Source organism: Cyanistes caeruleus, chromosome 3 (assembly GCF_971803275.1).
Source record: "Cyanistes caeruleus chromosome 3, bCyaCae1.hap1.1, whole genome shotgun sequence".
NCBI classification, from domain to species: Eukaryota; Metazoa; Chordata; class Aves; order Passeriformes; family Paridae; genus Cyanistes; species Cyanistes caeruleus.
In genome coordinates, this window is record NC_141703.1 from 76,081,161 (window position 1) to 76,101,746 (window position 20,586).

At 34.3% G+C, this 20,586-nt stretch overlaps 1 protein-coding gene across 3 annotated transcripts in view; it reads right to left on the reverse strand.

Moving 5' to 3' along the window:
• CNTN5 (contactin 5) overlaps positions 1–20,586 on the reverse strand; it is a 602,495-nt gene that overhangs the window by 115,769 nt on the left and 466,140 nt on the right. For all 3 annotated transcript variants that reach the window (XM_023920615.2, XM_086882024.1, XM_086882023.1), the window contains 4 exons: positions 16,091–16,272; positions 9,090–9,226; positions 7,453–7,582; positions 5,248–5,398 (listed from right to left, as the gene is read on the reverse strand). In XM_023920615.2, the coding sequence (XP_023776383.2) occupies positions 5,248–5,398; positions 7,453–7,582; positions 9,090–9,226; positions 16,091–16,272 (600 nt within the window). The remainder of the gene's footprint in view (positions 1–5,247; positions 5,399–7,452; positions 7,583–9,089; positions 9,227–16,090; positions 16,273–20,586) is intronic.

A 20,586-nucleotide genomic window follows, 5' to 3' on the forward strand; every position in this document is an offset into this window, starting at 1 on the left:
TTTTTTGTTTGGTTTTTGTTTTGTTTTGTTTTGTTTTGTTTTGTTTTACTGAAAGTGGTATTTAATAGGAGCAAATTTCTCAGATAGGCTGCAGTGCTTCTCTCCTTAGAGTTACTGAAAACCTGACTAGACATGGTCTTAAGCAATCTGTTCTAGCTGACACTGCTCTGATCCTGGGAGTGGACCAGGTGCTATCCAGAGCTCCATGCTACCCACTGCTGTTCTGTAATTTTTTTATATCGTTCAGAAAAAAAGGAGAAAGATTTTACCCACTTGCAAATCAATTAAATTACTACTGTGATTGTGTATTGCAAGAATAGGGATGTTGAAGTTTGTGTCCTGGCCAAACCCAGCCTATTGCTTTCAAAATATCTAAAACTCCCTCTGCTGCTTAACATACCACGTTTTCTCATCTTATATCCAGAACTCCTTCAAACAGAAGCAGAACACATGAAGCTAATTGCTCCATAGGAAAAGTGACTGATTTGAAGTGGCAGGTGGAATTTTGCTACCATTTATTTTCCCCACAGAAATGCTTAGTGTATTTAGGTCTTCAGCAAAAGTTAATTTGGGACATACGTGGATCAATATGTGCAATTACTCAGTGGCCACAGGGACACTGGCACTATTCTGTTCTTGGTGATCTATGGTGAATCTGACCTTCAGAGACTGTTAATGCTTTTCTGCACAGCTTGTTCTGTGAGGTGAAGGAGAAAACTTAGGCTGTGCCTCTGTGCCATATGGAAATTAAAAAAATCCATAAACATAGAACTACATTGCCAATGAATACATAGGTATTAGGTCATCACTATATTTTGATTTTTTTTTTTGATAAAATATTAATCTAAACAGAAATTACAGTGTAAAACAAACAATGATTAAAAATGCATTATAATTTGAGAAGCCTCAAAAGGAAAAGAACAAAAGCAAAATAAAGCAGCATATAATTGGGACTAGAATAGTCCTTCTCCCTCAGTTACCCATTTATGTTAAGCTGTGCTTTATTCCTCAGTGACATATTTCTTGGTTAAACTATGCTTTTAAAATTATTATTATTGTTATTTTTATTGCTTGGTAGTCTTAGTAAAGAAGAAAAAATAGAGACTAAAGAGAACATTTTCACTGTTAGAGTGCTTTCAAATTATTTTATTTTAACTATAATTAATGGATATGTAATGGAAATAATGAGCTAGAGTAAAAATTTAATATAAGTTTAATGAAGAGAATATTTTAGTTGCATGAGAAAACACAAAAACAGATGAAACAGGACTTATTAGACTTTTCAATACTTTTGACTCCTCAGGTGTATCTGTCTACATATCAGCTGTAGTCACCACTACAAGGCAATCTAGGTAAGAAAAGAGGGTGTCTTTAAGAAAGTGAAAAAAAAAGATTAAAGATCATGGAGTAATGGCTCACAAAAAGTTATGCATTTGTAAATCCTTATAAAATACCTGATACCTGAACACAGGAACTAAAAACATTTTAAAAAAAAATTTGTCCTGAATTATTCATTGCTTTTGTTAGTAGAACTCATGATTTTTTTGTTGCAACTGACCAAATTCTGGTCCATTCTAGTGTTCATTATAACATTTATGGTCTACAAAACATCACTTTTGTTGCTTTCTTTTAGTTTGATATGTAAGTTAAAAAATGCTTAATTATAAACAGGCTTCTTCACGGCTTTGTGATCTGAGTGGGTTGGGTCTTGGTCTTGTTTAGAAGCTGATGCTTAAGTACTAAGTGATGGTTTGATTACGTTTCAGGAAGTACCTGATTGAAATATTTCAGAAACTACACAAAAATATTTTTTTGTCACTGAACTCTTGCCCAAGGGCCTAATTCTTCCTATTTAGGTTCTAAAGTAAAGTTTCAACCAAACTGCTTACTAAAAATGAAAGCAAGAATTTTTTTTTTTCCAGACTTTGATTCCAATATAATCCCCTTTCCTATAAAAGCAAAACTAGTTATGAACTAAAATATTCCAAAGTTCTTTACAAATACTTATGGATGGAAATATGTTTCAAATCAATAACCAGTGCATACATTATCACAGCCTGCCATAAATGAGACACGATCATCTACCAGCCTATGAGACAACAGAATACAGAGACAAGTGGTTAGTAAAAATAGTTAAGAATTTTCATTATTGCAAGGCGATTAATGAAAATATGCAGCTTAAAAATGTTCTCTACCTATATCACTGACAGTGGTGTTGTGCTCAGCTGTATCCTAATTCCAAAATAGAAGTATAACAATTCCTTTCTTTTAACTGCTAGGTGAAATTGCTGATGAAATTAGCTTTGAGTGAATGTATTGACTCACTGAGATAATTATATTTGAAAGAGACTTGAATTTCATTCAAATGCTGATCATGAAATGTCTTGTATCAGTAAGTTTTACAGACTATGCCTTGATCTTTGGAAGTTCTAGTCTTCTGCATAGAAGATCTCCAATATCATATCATTTATTTAATTTCTTTAGCATCAGTTCCTGATCTTTATCTGTGCTTAGTAGAATGAATTATAAACACTACAGAACCTTTATTAAATAATTATCTTTCTATAGGAGTAATTTAATCAGATTTAATATATTTTGAGATTGTAAAACTCAGAGCCATGCTTTCTGTTGGAAAATAACTGACATACAATAACTGAAATAACTGAATATCTTAATATTTTTGGACCTATCTCATAGACTTGCCACTCATTTGAAACTCAACTGAAAAAGCCTGTTACAATATGCAGATGATTTCCAAGAGGAATCAAATTACCTGGAAGCTCAAAATGATAGGGGACCAAGCCTATCATAGCTATATTATGGATACGAAGGCCTTGAATTGGATAATTTGTTCAAAGGTAAAAGAGACCAAGAATGAATCTAATGAAGGCTTTCCATAGTTATGTTCCCAAGTGCATGGCTTTCCAATGAATCTGAAACATCTGAGGCTTTCAGACTGCATTAAATTCCAGGAGTTTGAGTCCAGGTCTGACTGCAGTGAGAGTTGTACCCAGTCACAAGTCCCACAGGAACAATCAACCTTCTCTTCAGTTACCTATGGAGATGTAACTAGAGGTTTTTCTGTCAACCAGCTTTTGATGAATAAAAAAAACCTAAGGGGCAACAGAGTTTCGAAGATATGGAATAGATGATAGCAGACCCACTGGACAAGTGTTTTTTTTTTTCTTTCTTGTAGAGGGGAAGGTCTCTTTATTATTGATGTTGCTAAAAGGGTCAAATTCCTTTGCTGGGCTCACAGACTTCACAAAACTTAAACACAACATGCACTTGATACACACACTTTAGAAGAGAAAAAAAACTGGCAGAAGAGAAGATAATGTATTCAATCCTTGTTCTACCCTTGCCCATCCTTATTTAACTGGCATGTTGCTCTTTTTTTGCTATTTTTAAAATTATTATTTTTTAATCTCTAAGGAATCAATATTCCATTCAAACTTATCAGATGACAGTTCCTAATTGTTTCCTTTTTTTTTTTTTTTTTAATTTTTATCAACAGACTATGAAGAAAATCCACTTTTAAAGCATACTGATAAGGTTATAATGTCAGCTTATTCCTTTTTAAATTGTTTAACAGAGTTCTTTCCTTCTCAGAGTGCCCAAAGCATGGAAACACACATACAATCTGCATTTACACTTCCTTTCACAAATCACAGTAGGCTTCCTCACCTTCTCTTCAAAGAGACTCTATTATTTTTGTTTAAAATGTACTGTATAGAGGCAGAACTGGATTCCCTTGAAACTGATATTCCTCTCACTCCCACCCCTCTATAAACAGTAGATGCGGGGAGACTACTGTGAATGACACAAGATAATCCTTGAACAGCTGACTAAAAAATTAAGTTGAATGCAACCCTCCTCTTTCAAACATCTGAAATAGTTCAACCAACTTTCCTTTATCCATGTTTCATCATTTCCTATTCCAGCCTCTGTCAAAACCAGCAAGTATCAAAAGCTACCAAATACAAAAAAGTGAAACTCCAGATCCATTTTTGTAAGATTTTTAACTTCAGAGTTAGGCTTTCTTTGGACAGATATGAAGTAATTACCAAAATACTTGGCTGGTCTTCGATTAAAATGTGATTTCAATGTGGCAAGAGTGAGTTTTGTGGAGATGAGAGGAAAAGGTCATGCAGTGAAAAGTATCAACTCTGCAGGTAGAGCACAGAGACATCAGTGTCAGAATATTTTATATTTTCTGCTCCTTAGTAATATGAATCTGTCATATTTTCAATACAAACGATACAACTTACTCCTGTTAGCAAAATGTTGTATATAATGCTGTTTTGCTCTCTCCCCTTCAACAAAAAAAATTCAATATGGTAAAAGAAGTTACCCATTTTTCCTTCTCAGAACAAAACAAATGTCATGAGGTGAAAATAACAAAATAGCTTTTGCAGTTAATGAGGAGAGATTCACTCTACTGCTTCCCTCAGTATTGCATAAATTCAACAAAAGGGGGTCTTGCTTTTATCTTTCTGATCAATACTACACAAGTCATTTTAAATGGTTCATTCACATACCACATTACCAGAAAAAGGAAAAGATTGCTCTTTGTACTTAAAGACCATGTGCAGAGTGGCAAAACTATTCTAGTGTACAGATAAGCTATCTTGTAAAGTGCAATTACATCTGGCATTTAACCTGCAGTGCTTAAACTACTTTTACCATACAAAGCTGGACAGAACTTATTTAATCAAGCATAATCAGTTAAACAGATGTGCTGCTGAGTACAGAAATTACCAGTATAATTAAATCCTATAATGGAATTATATTTTCCACCTCTGAATAATTTTAAAGCTATTCTTACATAGAGTTCCATTGTGATCAAGCTGTAAATCTGCCTTATTAAAATTATTTCAAATGAATAAGCACATTTTATATTTTATGTGTTCCTGAATACTTCAGCCTCTAAGCTTTTGATAGTCTCATACACCAAATTTGTAGTAACTCTATAAGATAATTGAAAGGTTTTTGAAATTAATAACAGAAAATAGAGACAAAACACCACAAAATAACAACAACTTTTCATGTCTTCGCATCTCTGAACAATTTTAAGATTTTTCATTTCAATATTGTGGAAACTGTAGAGTCACAGCTGTCAAACAGATCAGCTTGACAAAATAATTATGCCATACCCAGGCTAATGTTCAGCATGTCCTTATTCATATCATATCACAGAATCCAACATACAAACACAATATTTAGTTTACCAAACAGACTTCTGACCTCTTATTCTCCCTTAACACTTTGTCGCCTTTCTTCCAAGTGATAGTTGGCTTTGGAGAGGCTTGTGGCTTGCACTCAATGACAACTTCTTGGCCCTTGGTAACAATTATTGTTTTCCTCATTTGGTTGAGTGGGAAAGTGGGAGCTGAAGCTGTTATAAAAGAAAGTTAAAAAAGTAGAAAAGTTAACTCTACTGAGAACAATCAGAGCCTTCTGTTTCATCATGTTCTAGCAGAATATTAGAAAAATAGATTGGTTTTTGGAAATAGAATCTCCATTTATCTCTTTGAAATTATTATGTCAAAGTCAAAATTTTATAAAACATTTGAAATCAGCAACCAGGATTATATGGTAGATTTATAACTTAATCCAGCTACAGATTATTGAGAAATCTTTCACATCAGCAGATTAGAGTAAAACTACTTGTGAAATCAAACAGCTATAGAAAATAAATAATACAAATGTTTTAACTACACTTTTCCCATCCTTTCTTTATAAAAAACTTGTTAGGAATAAATAGTTCAAAATAAAATGAAGTTTTAATTCCACAGCTATCCAAGATGCACTCTCTAGAGTTAATGCATAAATATATTACTGTTAGAGAAATTATATTGCTTTCACTTATATTTGTCTGAATACTGGGAATTTTAATATGAGAACTTCTTAATAGAAGATATGTAATCATGTCTTGTTCTTAGTATTTAACTTGTTTAAGAAGTCCCGTTGTTTACAAACAAAAGCTAAGATAATAAATGCATAAAAAAAGACAATACTGTAATTTCACACCAAGAAAGGACATTAGTTCTCAAATAATCTCATTTGATTGTGTTTTTCTTGAACTACTTTTGCAAAGCCAAAGCTACCTATTTAAGCTACACCTTCAAGGATTTTACACTTCATTGCCTCAAATATATAGGAATTTCCTATGATTATTTTGGTTAATCATCATGCCAGAGATATTTATATGGACAATTTATTCTGTTCTTTTCCCTTTGGTAAGGCAGAAAATTAAACACAACTGCTTCTTTAATACAATATTTTGGTTAAAATTTAACAGGGTTACAATGTTACAAATGAGAAAATGAAAAGCCAATTTTACTGCAGCAATATACAGTTTCTGTTTCTAATATTGAAGAACATAAGTGTGTAACTACCTGGCATACTAGCTATACCTATTTTATAACAGATACAAAAAACAGAGCAAAAGAACGCTGTAGCCAATAGGTTTGTTGACTGAATCACAAATTACCAAAAAATAGTGATGAAAACAGAAAAAACACTGGCTTTGGATTTTAATAGGAAATATCTGAAATGTACTAGAAAGGTTATTTGCCAAAAGAGCCAAATGTTAGCTGAAATACAGTATATTTCTGCAATAATAGCTTTGTTACTCATTTGACTTGGAGTTTATAGGAATGATTCTCATGTGCAGGTCTAATCTCTGATATGACCATTAAATTACTTTGGTGGACACCTTTCTTCCTGCTACATCATACCCTAATAAACATGATACGAGTCTTACAAGTCTGTCTTACTTAATCCTCTGGAAGGGCACTTATCACTATTGTTCCATTGCATGTTGATTCAGTTCACTTTAAGGAAAATTAGAGTGTTGAAAAGTTCTTCAAGTTTTTCTTCATAAACTACCTGCTTCAGCTTTTGGATAATGACATTTTTGTCATATTTCCAGGTTACACTATGTAGTGTATTTGCTTTCCTGTGGAGGATATTCACACAAGTATGTAATTTATATTATTCAATCAGTTTTGGTTGCTTCATAAGAAGTTTTTTGAAACTAAGATCATGCATAATTGCCTTTGAATAATGACCAAAGTAGAAATAATAAATTAATTTTAACAGAGATTCAAATACATTTACTTCCTCTAAATTTCATCCCTTGCACATACATTTGAAAGAATAAAAATACTTTTCCATTTTTTGAATTGAAGTTGTCTTATATGAGAAATATTCACAAAATATTACTGAGTCAGTTATGTATGAATGAAAACTTTTGGCTAACAGAAGGCCCTACGCTCTCTGGGGCAGCAAAGGACTTGCCCACACATAAGTAACAAGAATAAAAAGAACAGACTTTTATCTGCTCTGCTGTTTGGACTGGCAGAAGCTGTTCCTTGTCACAACAGTCTAAGAAAGAAATTAATTCTCAAAAGGGGAAAAAGGAACAGCTTATTTTCCAATACTCACCTAAAACCTTCAGCTCAGCACTGGCATAAATTGTACCATACTTATTTTCTGCTAAGCACTGATACATTCCAGCATCCGAGACATTCACACTGTGGATCATCAGAACACCATTCATCATCTCAATCCTGCTCTGTAATGGAATTAAAATAAAAATTAAATATTATTCTAGAAAAGCAAAAAGACATTGGAAATTTGCTGTGCTATTAGCTTAAGGTGAAGAGACAAAAAGGAACCTAAAACAAAACTGAGCAACAAATTTCCTTGGGCTTACCTTTTTCTTGTTATACAAGAAATTACATGAATAAAAAGTAAAAAAAAAATATTTGATAGTAAATATTTTCACAGTAATTCATTATATTCAAAGCTTCATTTTTTTCTTGCTTGCTTGTTTGTTTGCTGTTACATAATTTTTAAAAGCACCTCATCCTGGGAACTTTAAGGAGGTGAGAAGTCATCATAGATATATCTGATGATCTTCAAATATATCAGAAATGTTTGGTCTCAGTCAGAGTGCTATTTTCATAAGAGCAGATATGAAAGTTTGCTTGCATAAGTAAGAATGAAAGGGTCCGATTGCTTTCATCATTAGTACAAATTTCTTATTTGAAAGGCTCGCTAGTAGAAAATAATTACCACAACTGGAAGAGAAGGGACATCAATAAATGTTTATGGAAGTGAATATGAATAATTTGAACTGCTATAAAACAGCTCTAAGTTTCATTATAACAGTTTTTGCAAGTTAAAATTGATAAGGCATAAATTGTTTGGGAACGCAGAGGAAACCATGATAAAAAATTTAGTTTGGTGTAAGCTCTCACCCATCTCAAAGTAAAATTTAATTTGAAATTTCAGAGCCTGGAGAAGCTAATGGTTTGGAAAATCAGAGAACCAAAAAGTAGAGATATTTAAATTGCTCCAATTTCAGCGCTAATGGCTCCATCTAAAAAGGCAGAAATGAATAGAGTAACCTTATTTTCAATGCCTCACAGCTTCAAAAGTAAACTGTTTTTATCTTTTCTTTCTGGTTGTTTGCATAATTGGTTGATGTTCACAGAGAGGTAGAAGGGACATTTGCTGAAAAGGAAGATATGACATCTTTTATATTCATAAATCCATTTTGTGAGTTCATTTGAAAATATAGACATTTTCTCTCAGAATCAAAGAGCTTTATTTTAATCTGGAAAAATAGATTTAATAAATTTTCAAAACTTTTCTTTATTCCAAATAATTTAAGACTATAAAATGGAAAGGTATTAGGCAAAAAAAAAAAACAACCACTTGGTATGGGATGATTCAATGAAAGAAACAGAAAAAAGTGAAATAAAAGACACATCATGCCATCAATGGTCTTTTAAAAGAAAAAGAGAATTTTATTTATGTCTAATTCTAAAATATAACAGGTGATTGTAGTAAAACACTTTTACATTCTAAGAGTGTTACATGAACCATTTTAATGTCATCACGATGAGTTCTGTAACTCGCGGAGAACAAACTGAGTTGAAAATGCGATGGTCATCATACTTTTTGCATTAACCAAACTGTCATTTCTGAAGAACTTTTCAGTGCTATCTTTAACTGATTTTTTCTGAATGAAAAGGGAAGCATCCAACAGACAGATGACTCCTTGTCTAGTGTACCTGTGGCCAGAGAGGAGCTCCATTTTTCAGCCAGCGATATGTGGGCCTTGGCTTTCCGGTGGCTTTGCATTCCCATCGGAGCTGATCTCCACTGTCTAATTGTGTGTCATTAAGTTTCTCCGCCCAGTGTGGGTAGGCTGCAAGAAAAAATTGCCATGTTAGAGTCAAAGATTATAAGGTGGTAAATCTCTAGCTGATGTGCAAAGACGTAACCAATTGCAGAGCTTAAATTAATGGCCTTTACAAACTTTAAAGGAATTGCTGCAATGGTACCAGGTAGTGAGCAGTAACATGAACAAGAATCGAACCCTGCCTGATTTATATTGTCTAATGGATTAAATTGCAATACTATATATTCTTGTATTCATTATTCCTGAATTTAAGACAAATGTTTGGTGGGCACAATAGAACATTAAATAATTTACAAGACCTAAGATATTTGAATTGTGGTAAGGAGGTGATTGTCACAGGCTGTGTTTCATGTCATTTTCTCAGTTTACAAGGAAATCATTATTTATTTAGCTAGGAAAGACTGGGAATTTGGTAAGGTATTTGCACATACTTTTGTTAAAGTGTCCTAAGTTTAATTCATATTTCAAGGGGGAAAATGCTTTTAACATTTTTAAGCACAGAACCCACGAGATTTCCAGCATTCATCAGAAACATAAATTATACAGTAAATCAATATTAAGTCTTTTTTTAAAGGAAGATAGTTGATAGCTGTATATGTGATCACTAGTACATACCTTTTATAAAATAATCCATCAAAAAACAACGAATATTTTTTTCAGAGAAGTAGAACTTTAATGTGTCAATCAATCAGATGGCTATTTGTAAGATCTTATGATTTGGAAAACATTATATGACTCAGTGAGAAACTGAGCATTGATGTGCAGAAATAAAAATATGTGCTTAAAAGCCAGATTTTGGGTTTTCACACTGTAGCCATATCACTTTGTATAAGACAGAGTGATAGATGATGATAATTAACTTAATGATATCAAATGTTGGTTTGGGATTTTTTTGTTTGTTTGTTTTTGTTGTTGTCTGCTGTTTTTCCAAATCATAAAGAATAAGTAGCTAAAAGACATTGCTAAAGGGATGTAAAATTCTGCATGGTATGAATAGAAGTCCAGATCTGTCATAACAAACTCTCTGTTTCAAATGTCAGATAATTGATAATGTACTTAAACATGGGGAATTGAGTTTAAAAATAAATCTTTGAATCTAGCTGGCATTTGACAGGTCATCCATCAAAGACGTGAGAAGATATGAAAAGGCATGACAGATGACTAACTGCTTCTAGCTTACATCTTGTGCATGGATGATAAAGAAAGTGAACGAGGTGTCTATCACTCCTAAGCAGGGAATAGTCTGCTTCAGAGTCCCAGACCAGACATTTGTCAGAAGCTGAAAATATATTAGAAGAAGAATCACTCATTTCCTTTTTGGTAGAGAAAAAGAGAGATTGACCCAGCCCGACTCCCAAACCCAAGACAAAAAACCTCTGCTTTCTTATTCTTCCTTATTCTTCTTCCTTATTGCATTCAAGGCAACACAAAAAATTGTCTACATGTGCTCTGTTGTGTTGAATTTCTACTTTCTAAAGTTATAACAAAGGATTCTATAAAAATATGCAGAAAGAAACAGGTTTTGGGAGTCCCTGCTTATTTGTTGTCTGTTGTCCTAAAAATATAATTCAAGTGCACTGTATAGTTGCTGTTCTCATTTTGAGTGTTTCAATATGCACAAAGGAAGCATGCTGAGAAGAAATTGTTTCCTTTGAAAATAACTACATTAATATGATTCTGGAAGATGAGACAGTTAAATGTGTCTCAAAAAAGTCATAAAAGACAGCCAGTGGTACCATAAAATCATGCAGTTTCAAAGAGGAGCTAAACTGTTCCTACTTAGATTTACTTAATTTCATTATTTTGCTTTTCTGTAAATTGCACTATTTGACACAAAACATATATAGTCTCACATTTCTGTGTTGAATTTGAGCTCATCATGAGCCAGAGCATCCAGAAAAGTGTGTGCCCATTTTTACACTGAAACAAAGCTGCCCCAAGCCTGGCTGCAGACTTGTCCTCTTCAGAACTGCTGCTCCCTACCCTTTGTGGTTGTCTTGCTAGCACAGTTGTGGCACAGGTTTTCTCCTAAAACTACAAATTTGCAAATCACAGTGCTATGACCGATTGCTCAGAACAACCTTTTTCCATTAGTTGAGGTATTTCTACTCTAAATTTTCTCCTCATAGCCTAAATGGCCTTTGAAGTCACATTTTTCAAGCTGTTGAACTTGACATCAGTGAAGGCAAGATTCCCACCCCTTTGAGAATAAAGTAGCAAAGCAATAGGTAGATGTAGCTGGAATAGAGCTAAAAGCATGACTGAGAGAGAAATACTGTTCATCACTTTTTGGCTTCTATTTTTCTCTCTATGTACGCCTTACTTTATCACAGAGAATTCCCTCTCGGCTCGTTAGCAAGGGTCACTCCCCATAAAATCAAAACCCTTGTTCTAAAATCCTATCAGTACTTTTAAAGGTGTAGTATTTAACTGAATGTACAACCTCTGACTCAATGTACCATTTTTGGGTCTTTTAATAAAAGTATCTTAATGTAACCCTGATATATTAGTATGCAAAGAAAATGTCATTCCATAAATCCACTCTATTTGAATTAGAAAATTTAACCAGATTTCAAAAATAACAAGACCTTCATTCTCTTATAAATACAACATTATTCTTGGGAAAAAAATAGGTGTCTGCCTGTTTTTTAATCAGCCCAGTGAAAAGTTTTGAGATGACTATGAGAAGAGAAGGATGCATTTTAGTATTCAGTAGTCTTTATCAGTGTTGGGCAAGAGATCTGTACTGTGTTTCTGACATTTTTAAATCATCTTCCAATCCATGATTTATTTTATGCTGCATTTCTGCACCTGTTTATTCAAGGATATCAAAATGTTTCACAGACATAAATTGTCAATAAATCTGAAAGCTTACAGTCCAGTTTTTAAATCATCTATGCAAAATGAAATTAAGGTGCAGAAAATTTAGATTATTTCTCAAAATTTTAAGCAGCTTTTTTTCTGAGAGAAAATAAGAAAAAAAAATTTACATAGACAAATAACTTCAAATAATGTCCTAAAATGTGAATGAATACAGTTTGAGGTGAAAAAAAAATTATTTTCCTCTATATGAGATTAATTGGGAAGAGTGAAGTAGAAGAAGCATATTGAGAAAGATAAGTGAGAAAGTCAAGATAGGCAATTTAAAACTAATGTACAATTTTGACTACAAAATGTCTTCTCTTGCCAGTTTTACTGTGTGGGACTAACCTGTAGTGGCAGGAGTGGACTATTTTTTCCCATACAGTTTTTATGAGGAAGTAATTAAAGCAGATTTGAAAATCAGCATGGTCAGTTACAGTGAATTACAGAATATTCCTGCTGTCAGATGAGTGTTCCACTCTTGTGTTATGGCAAGCCTTCCCTCCAGCTGCCAGGAAGGCACTGCTGTGTGCAGGATGAGGGAACTGATACAGCCTAAAGAAAAACAGCCAAAAATGTGGTTTTATAATCACTTCACATCACCACCCCCTGCTGATCCTGGCAGAAGTGAGTAGGTAACATGGAAAGAAACCCAAAAAGTTTAGAGTGAGAGAGGAGCAGAAATTGCACATACCAGTGCTTACCATTGGGAAAATGCTGATAGTCAGGATTTCAGGAGAAACACAAAGGTTAGTGGCAAATTTATCCACTCACGTTTTAATTTTTGTGCTCTCTTCTATTAATCAACTTGAGCTTGAATAAAATTTCACAGAAACTTACAGGATGAGCAGATCACTTGGGAGAAAATCACACCTCTCAAAATAGGTTGCAATGCATAAGAGGATGCCTGGCATTTTAAAAATTATGTTTTTAATGCCTAAAGCTGAATTTCCACTAAGTGCTGAGACTACAATAATCTGAAGTTGTCAGCATCTGAAACACCACTTTCTGAACAACATCTGAATTGTCAGCTGCGTCAGGCAGTCATGGTGTATCTGGATTGCAGCAGCAGGTAAGAAGCGAAAAATCGCTAGTTTGTGATTAAATGTGACTAGACAGGCAGACTGGGTGTCCTGGGCTTTCTCCAAAATACTCTGTGGTGACCCAGATCAGATGCAACTGACAGGATGAAGGAGATTCAAACAGACAGCGAGTGAGTTCCTACAGAGATATGCAAATTGGGAGACCGCAGTATGACACAGCTGGTCCTACAGACTGCTCTGAAATTTTACAAGAAACCCCTACTACGGAATGATGGCCTACATCTCAATTTTTGAGCCAAAGTAATCATTGTCACCTGGAGGAATAAGATGTCAGTGAAAAGACAGTGAGCTTACAGGTAAATAATTCATGTTGACTGTTGTTATGAGCAAAAGGTACAGCAGAAAAGGCCGTTTCAGATAATGTCCCCAAATCCTGCAACATCAGCCATCAGCAAAGGAGGCTGAGAGTTTTGTGAAGTAACATTTGGCTAAATTTGGTGCAGAAGCCTTCTCACACAAACCCTCTTATGTCATTCCTTACACCTCTGGAAAAAGTAGCCAAGGTTTGCAGGCCAGTGAGACACTAATGCTGTCTCCCTAGGCACTGAAGGCTGAGAGTGGCTCCATGGGAAGTATTTTATTTGAGGCCAAGGAAAGGCACCTGTGGGGGCCTACTAAAGTCTGTGCTTCTTGTCCTGCTGTACTGGAGGTCACTGCTGGTATTGTCCATCTGAAACTCCTCTGTAACCTGGTCTGACCGTGCTGCCTGCTGATGCAGAGAGGTGAAAATTAATGTACTAATCTCACCTGTTAATAGAGGAATGAGACAACATGAAGGAAACTCTCTTCCTAAAGTGTTGAAGAAGATGTCCTAATACTATTGCATAACACACCAATGAGCTAAATTTGTGCTCTACCTCATAAAGGCAGATACTCTAAAAATATAATTTAGACAATGGTGAAGTATGAAAATTTCATATTTCTACCTAAGCAGAATAGGACAAAACTAACATTGTAAATATTTTCCGTGGATTTGAGTACCACCTTTATTTCTGCTCAAAGCAAAAGGCTAGTGAGAGATGAAGAGTTGTGTAGGACACTATATCATGTTTGCTGTCATGTTATGCCACAGATCTGCATGGTGCTCTTGAAGAAATAATTTCATTTTATGGCATCTTAGCTTCTCTTTTGAAGAGCACTTTCTGTATTCTTTTAACTCTGAAAGAGGGAAGCAGGGATAATTATAACACCTTTATATGCTGCTTTGGCATCTAGTAGTTTCATAGCTCTAGAAAACAGGTAGGAAGTGTATGAGCTGGGATACATCTTAAAACTCAAACTATATTTTCTGAATTTCTAACATTTTAAGAAACATTGTACAAAAAGACCAGCTGCTAAATTCCCCTGACCCCAGGTGACTTGCAGGAGCTGCTATACTTTCATGGAAGTAATTTATAGTAGGAATTTGAGAAATATCAGTGGGGTATTGTCATAGTAGGAGGCAAAGAGTAGGTGCTGGGCTTGGACTGCTGTTTTCAGCAAAAAATCTTATAAAACCTTCGCTGCAAGTGCAAGATGACAAATCTGAAATTGAATGCATGGACTGTCATCTTAACCATAACATAATTTTTCCAGCATAAACAACAAAAATTGAAGACAAAAACTTGTCCTGGACTCTAGGTGGATGAGAATGAAAAGAAAGAATCATGATCCAGAGATATGCTGATACTCACTAAAATCAACGGAGTTAAGAGAAAGACATTGGAAAGCCAGAGGAGACAGAAAAATTTAATACAGACCTGAAAATATTGACATGTGTGGAAAATAAAGTAAATACACTATGCTGGTCTATAGTTATTTGGGGAAAGTTTGTAACAAAGACAGAGAACTCTGTAGTTAGTAATGGAGAGAAGGCATTAGGAGCCATGGGCTGAAATCGAGAAAAGAAAAAGAAAATTGATTAAGAGGAGAAACTTCTTCTTAGATGTATCCATTAACTTGAGGATCTATCTAAACTGCAGCATTTGGAATTCCACTGGCTGGGATATTTGAAGACAGTAAGCAATTCAGTTTGAAAGATCTGCTGCATAACCTCCCACATTAGTCCTTTCCTGCTACATATTTAATGTTGTAGCATTCATAGAGAAAGCAGTGTGGCTTAAACTGATAAAAAGTAGTGGGACTCAAGCATACATGTGATATTTGCCAAACTTTGACTTGTAAGTATTCATGATATGTATTATGTAGGCTTTTGTTTCTAGACTTTAGAATACAGCAACAGTATAATAGAATTCATAGGGTTTGTTTAATACTTTTATTTTCAGTATTCCTTTTTTATTTTCAATGTTATGCATTACTCAGTATTACTTTTATGGTCAGTCAAAAAATTTCTTTTTGAGTCTTAGAAAATGTTGAACACTTTGTGAAAATCAGAACTTTTGGAAATTGTGCACGCCTAGACTGAGAATTTTCTGTAAAAAACAGATCCTTCTTCAGCTGTCATTCCAGTGCAATGAATTTGACAAAGCTCAGCACCTAAGCGTGGCACAGGTAAAATGTTAATAAAAGTGTAGTAATAATCCTAAAACATCTCCAGCATTGATTTCTGAGAGAAAATTCATGTTTAGGTTGCATGTCATTGCTTTATCCAAACTAAAAGAAATAGACTTTTAAAATTATAGCTATACTCTTCAATTCATAAAACCAAACCAAAAACCAAATCCCATATGAAATTGTATTTAAGTCAATTCTTCAAAGGAGTCAACATTATTTATGTTTCAGACTTTAATGCAATAGTAAGGAATAAAAATATATACCTTAATTCAAATCTATTGTTGGTATGTGGTATATACTCTATATATGATGGTATCTTGCTTCTACTGAGCCTTGGAATGTTTCATGTGTAGCCATAGCCTTAAGGGTGGATAAAGAATTTCAGGACAATACTGTGTGCAGTTACACTTACTGTATACTTGTAGCTGTCCTCTGAAGACATTTCTTCCACGAGAGTTTTCAGCCTTACATTCATACATCCCTGAGTCCTCTAGCTGCACATTAGGTATTTCAAGCACAGCTTGGGATTTTCTCAGGCGAGCTTTACTTGGATTATGACCATTAACTTTCCTCCAAGAGATTGTTGGAACAGGGCTGAAATATTTAGTAAAATTAATGTTAACAGTCTTCCACTATTGAGAATATAGATTCTGTTATCCGGTAGTTTAAACACTTAATAATCTAAGTAGCAATAAAACATAATCACAATTAAGGTTCATATAATGGTTGATATAGTTCACTTTCTATAGGGAATCCTTAATAAATTGATTGCTACATGGAATGTGTCTCTTTCATCCACAAGGGAGGCTGTTTTTATTGAGATCAAGTAAATCACTTAAAATCACTCCCTCCAGAATTTCATCAGCACTCTATGCTTTACTCCTGAATGCTGCCACTCAATAAATCAACAAAAATAACAACTTCAAAACCTGGATGTATTTAGCAAATTCCAAAACATCCCAATTTTTCTGCAATGAAACTGCAGTTGAGGTCAATCAGTGAAAGCATCTGTCTAGGTGCTAGCATGGGTAAATTTAAGTGGCCAAAGGTGTGGAGACATTTTTCTTGCAATATTCTTCAAGCTGCAAAACTGGTTGTGAGAGGAGACATATTAATGGCACTTCTGTTTCTGTCTCACAGCATTACACTCTTGCTTGTGGCAGCAGAAAGGTTTTTCACTGCAGCCTGCTGTCCCACAGAGGTCTGTGAGGACCCTGGGTCACTTACATTCATATTCAGGGAAAAAATGCAATAAATAGTTTTTGCACTCATAAAATGTTCTTTTTAGCTCAAAAACTCATCAGCCATTGTGCACTCATGGGCCTTATGGTACAGACATATATTTTTCAAAATATGGCAAGTATTTAAGAGGAAAAAAGAGCAAAAAAAACAACTGTTGATAAAAAAAAATTGATTGTGAGCTGAAAACTGGACTGCTTCAGGTACTCCACAAGCAACTTGGAGGACACTATAACAGAAAATGGAACTTTTTGAAAAACATATTTTTTATTTATTTCAAGATTAGAGATGAACACAGGACCTTGTGACAGTTTAGATGAGGAGAAACACTTCATAATAGTTCAAATTCATTTAGCTTAAACTCAAAACTGCTATGAATTGCTGTCATGATTTGCTGATTTTCACTTGCTGTAAATATATGAAGTTTCATTAAGAATATCACCTTTCTCTCAAAATTTCAGGGTATCTTGTCTAAGACACAAAAAATAAGTATATGACAATCAAGTTCTGGTTATACTTCAACCAGTTAGAATCAGGCTGTGAGTAACTGAAGTTGTACTCAAACCTGCTGACAATATGCTCCACATTCCAGTACTTTATAGAAATTAAGACAATTCCCAAACTTGTAATTGATTATCTGAAGATTTATCTAATTTTAACTCCTGAGTGCCACATATCACTGAATTTCATTGAGCCTTTTAACATCATTACCTTACAAAACCAACATATAGTCCCATATGGAATTCATTTTAATATACCGGAAAGGAAAAATAATTATTTCCCTTATCAGTTTGCTGCACTGATTAATTAACCTGACAAAATGAACTTTATTGTGTGTATGCATTCATCTCTGAGACATGGTCCCTGCAATATCTTGCTATTCTTGCAAAATGATGTTTTATCATTTTGTCCCCCACAGAAGAAGTATTGTATGGAACATTTTTTGTTTCTCCTTGCTAAATGAAACAGGCTGGTCTCTTTTCTTTCCAGCACTCCAATTATGTATATGTTTGTTTTTTTAATAGACATTTGTGGATCATGTGATGGGTGTGGATTATAACACCTCTTTTTTTTCCTCTCTATCACCACAGAAGCTTTGTAGCTTTCTCATTTTTAACTTTACTTTCTTGATGACTAATTTCAAATTTTGGTGTCCTGTGGGTTTGGTTTGAGGACTCTTCTGCAGCTTTTATGGTTCTAATTTATAAAGTTTATTTCCTTTTAAAAGTTATTTTGCATACTTTCCAGTTAGACTTCCATAACTGAAAGAATTACATTACATTCCTAAAGTATATGTTTATTTTGGGAAGGGGGGGAGATAAAAATAAGAGTAGCGTCTGAATTTTAAAATGCCTTTTCCATGGATGTGAGCTCCTAGTATTTCAAGAACATTTTAAATAGGAATACATAGATTACTTTTTCTATACTTGGTTGGTAGAGATTGATGTGATATTTTGAAGTATTTAATCTACTACTGTAATTTCAATTCCTCTCCACATGATTTCCCTTTACCATGCATCACTGTTCTGAGCAGTGCCTTCTAACCCACAAGTTCACATCATCATATATCTTGAAAACCTCTGCATACCTATGGAGACTAGAAAAAATACCTTTATTTTCTTATGCCTTCCTGTCTTGCAACTGTGTTAAATATCTTTAATTATTATAAGGTAATTATGAGAGTTAAGATGTTGAGGACTATAACAAAATTCTCTCTGTCAGATGCTTTCCAGGAATGCCTATCAACCATTGAAATCTACTTTTAGAATGTTCCATAAAAATCTGTTCAGAGTTTTATGGCACCAAATAATCACTTTTCCTTTAATTTGATTTTTAAAAGATAGTACTCATGAAATACAGCAGCCATGAGTATGGTGATTTAAAAATAGAAAGAGAATAGAAGCAAATGATGATGAGCTTGAAGCCAGTGTGCAGGAACAAGCCCAGGTCTGCAAGTCACCTCAACAAGTGCCCATGATTGTCCTAAAAATACCTGTTGCATATAGGAGTGTCATGTATTAATGTGGATGTGCTTTACCAGCACTATTAGCTTGTTCTTTATGGCACAGAGCAAGGACAGTGCCTGCTTGGCTGCACATCCAGCTCCACTGCATTTTCTTCACGCTTTAAATTATGGCATGTTAGAGCATCTCTAGCATCTAAAATAGTGCCATGTATAAAGATGATTCAGTTTCTATAATGGTTCATTATTTCCAGTGAATTATACTTCAGAGATTCTCTTTACTGGTTGATCAGAGACTAAACTCATGTCTCAGTCTTGACACTTAACTATTCTACAGCTAAATTTAGAGAACATAGCTGTCCAATACCCTAAGTTAGATGATGTAACTGACAGTTTTGGTGATTTAACTTTTTCCAAATTCTTAAATTTGAGTTAATTATGAAAGAAAGATTAAGGTGTAATTTAACAAGAACAGAAGAGCCACAAGAGGGAAAAATATTGGTTTGACAAGTAATGAGGAAAGTGGAAAAGCTGTTCCATAACCTTTTGGGTTTGCATTTAAGTTAGGTAATGGTTTTTACTCTTGATGAAATTGCAACAGTATAGGTAAATTTTAATACAAAAGAACTGAACATCTCTTACTATGTTGACCTCATTGCAAAACTCTGTATTATATTTCTGTCATCATAATATTGTAGATGCTATTTATATAGTGATATTGAAGAGGTATTGAGCCATCATGTCTGTTAAAAAATGATAGAAATAAGCTCTGTTTTTTTCCTCAGCCATCCAGTAACTATTTTTTCTAGTCTCTGCATCACACCTTAACTCAGCATGTGGCCAGGGGCATTCTGAAGTGGACATTCTTCTTCTAAAAAAAATTAAAGACATAGCAGATAAATTATCACCAGCCTGACTTGACCAAGGCTGTTGAGAAGAGAATCTGAAAGAACTTGAAAAGCAAAAGGCAGACATGATGTCTGCTGTTTTTTTGTAGCGGATAATACCTACAGAAGAATTCATGACTAAAGTAAGAGACAATGCTTTGAAGCAGAAAATTTCTTTGAAAAGATGACACATATTTGGTAGGTGTTCATACAGATCTTCAGGGCCACAGTACTGCAGTAGAACTGTCTTTGTTTGCCTTGTGTTAAAGCTATTTTATAACTGAATTTTGTGTCCTTTTTCTCTGCTCCGAGCTTTGTCCAGGAAGATTTTCTGTAGCTAGCACATTGATCTAGGATGTCCTGATTCTGCTGTACAGATACAACATATGTGTACAGATCCAGAAGATTTGGAAGACTAGTTACAGTGTCCAAAAATCCCATAAATCATGAAATACCATCAATGATGGTGCAAATGTGTGCACAAATCTAGCATGCCTGAAGAGTGCAGGATGGCTTTGAACCTGCTGATCAGACAGAGTTTGAAGACAATGAGTATGCTGATTTCCAGAAGTGCTGCATTTAAGGCTATTGTGTCATAGTACCGTATACATTTCTTTGTGGGAAATCCTGAAAAGAAACATAATAGTGATAATTCTGTTGACCTACTCTTGAGAAATGCTACAGTTTTCTTCCTTCTAATCCTCTCAGACTGTGAAAGAGAGAGAAAGTCTACACACATGCTTCTGGATATTAAGTTTGGAATGAAAAAAAAAAAAAAGCTCCTCCATCTTTAAATCTACAGCAAAGCTGTGCCAGTTA